At 34.6% G+C, this 2,247-nt stretch overlaps 1 protein-coding gene across 1 annotated transcript in view; it reads left to right on the top strand.

The window, feature by feature from the left end:
* Positions 1 to 2,247, top strand: part of LOC106110461 (putative uncharacterized protein DDB_G0287265) — a 19,506-nt gene that overhangs the window by 14,037 nt on the left and 3,222 nt on the right. Inside the window, exons 4-7 of the mRNA XM_013292299.1 lie at positions 3 to 20; positions 330 to 414; positions 780 to 912; positions 1,670 to 1,791. Of these exons, the coding sequence (XP_013147753.1) occupies positions 3 to 20; positions 330 to 414; positions 780 to 912; positions 1,670 to 1,791 (358 nt within the window). The remainder of the gene's footprint in view (positions 1 to 2; positions 21 to 329; positions 415 to 779; positions 913 to 1,669; positions 1,792 to 2,247) is intronic.

Raw genomic sequence — 2,247 nt, 5'->3', positions numbered from 1 at the left:
AGTAATAATACTTATATCACGTAAGTCGAAAACAATGATTTTAAAGGTTTTTATTTGATTTAATTTGTGTTTAAACTAGAAATTGAAGTAGATGTGGACCATAGACATCTTCAAATAGTTAATTGGAGAAGAAAGAGTTGTACTTTTATAGAGAGAAATTTACAGAAAAAAATGTCCCTTTTCCACTTCCCCTGTTAATAAATGTACATTGTAATGTGTGTAACGTTGTGTAATGGCATGAACATCCTCAAGGGCGTCGGATAACTTAATATCAAGCGATCAGTTGCTCGTTTGTCCGCTTTTCTTATATAAAAAAAAAACAATTGCAGTAAAGTGGACACCGGCGTGCAAGTGGAGAGTACAGCGCGCCCGCTGTCAGTGGCCGTGCAGACTGACGACGTGGGGCTCTACCCGGTCAGTACACGCTTATCTCTGGTTCACATTTGGTCAGTACAGTTCGCCAGCGCTGAATAACTGGACTGGCATAATGTGAACAATTACTAGCGCTAGGAAATCCAAACATTTAATGCCTAACTTATGCGACTGTCCAACTGTTGTGGGCGAGTGTGTGAGAAATCGACGACCCATATGTAAACTTAAGTATCTGCAAAAAGCAAATTTTACATAAATAAAATAAAAAATAAAATTTTACATACATGCATTATATATTCAAACGAGTTTTTTTTATCATAGTGTTGGTAGTGTTTTTGTGTAAATTTCCAGCAAAGTGATGAAATAATTAAAAAAATGACTTAATTGTTCAATTGTATAATTTCCAGGTCCAAGTTGATCAGAAGTTAACTCAGGCGGAGAGGGAGCTGTCCCCGCGCGTGGCGGGCGAGCAGGCGCACAAGTGGACAGAGGACTGGACTCACTGGAAGGAGAGGAGAAGGAGTTACGGCGACTTTGATGGTAAGAGAAAACGTAGTCTTCTGGCATTTAGTTTCTACTAGCTGTTCCCATGCGGCTTCATCCGCGTGAAATTATGAAAATTTTATTTTATTGTTTACATTTGTCAAATTATCAATAGCAAATGTTAAAATGACACATGACATGCGGACAAACCATGGCAACCTTGCTACCTTGATGTTGGCAGCAATTTATGGTCTCTTTCCCACATTAGGGTTTTATCCAAAATATTTACCCCCTAAGTTTAATGGCGTGAAAATATATATCCTAAAGCGTGACGTAGTAATGTAGTAAGCGTAGGGCTTTTTATTAAAAAAAGAGCTATTCAAAAATATGCTGTAATTGCTGAGATCTTAGGCAACAAAGAAGTGTATGTTTACGCTTTATTATAATAGTATAGATTAACGAAATACTTATTAGTGAAATAGAAATATCAAATATTATAGAATTATTTCACTAACAGTAAAATAAATAATTATGTCAAATTAGCATTTGCTTTCTTAAAAAAACTAAATAAGTAGCCAACTTGTTTTTTCTGACTATGTTCTACATTTGTGATAAACGTCGAGATACATTAAGTTAATCTCCATCCATCTAAACATTCGCATTTATAATATTAATAAGATTACAACTGTATTTAAAAAAAAAAATCTATTTGAAACTTAATATTGCTTGTAAATTTATTAACAGGATAATCACATCTTTCATACAAACATTATCCATACAAATATGTGAAAGTTTCTTGTATGTTACATTCCAGAACCAACAAGTGGAGTGAGAAAGAGTAACAAAGAGAAGTTGATAGGAGATCTCCGGCACTCCTACATGCCTTCTATATTCGATGCGGACGCGATACAGCTGAGGAACTTGCAGGCGGAGAAGGTGAGAGAATAGAAGTAGAGAGAAACAGAGAGGAGTGAGAGGGAAAGAGAAAGAGATGAGTGTTAAAATAAAAGAAAATAGATTTATGAGGAACAGATTAAGAATTAATTGTAATTCTCTTAGAATGTGTTGGGTTCAAAATGTAATAACCATTTTCGTTTCATACAAATTTATTTCTAATATTCCGGTACTGGAAATATATCGTGAACTTTATTTACATTTTTATTTACTTTACATACATTTGTTTACTACTAGTTTTAGTCCGTGACTCCGTTTGTGTAGAATTAAAAACAAACAAAAGTGTCTATGTGTTCTTCCAGACTATCCTCTACATCTATGCCAAATTTCGTCGAGATCTGTTCAGCAGTTTAGGCTACAAACTCTAACAAACATCCATCTAAACTTTGGTATTTATAATATTAGTAAGATTATCCATATTGCATGTTCCAGGAGGCG

This window comes from Papilio polytes, unplaced genomic scaffold, assembly GCF_000836215.1.
Source record: "Papilio polytes unplaced genomic scaffold, Ppol_1.0 DF824225.1, whole genome shotgun sequence".
In the NCBI taxonomy this organism is placed as follows: Eukaryota; Metazoa; Arthropoda; class Insecta; order Lepidoptera; family Papilionidae; genus Papilio; species Papilio polytes.
Note: the sequence above shows the minus strand (reverse complement) of the source record. Positions and strands in the feature narration are given on the sequence as shown.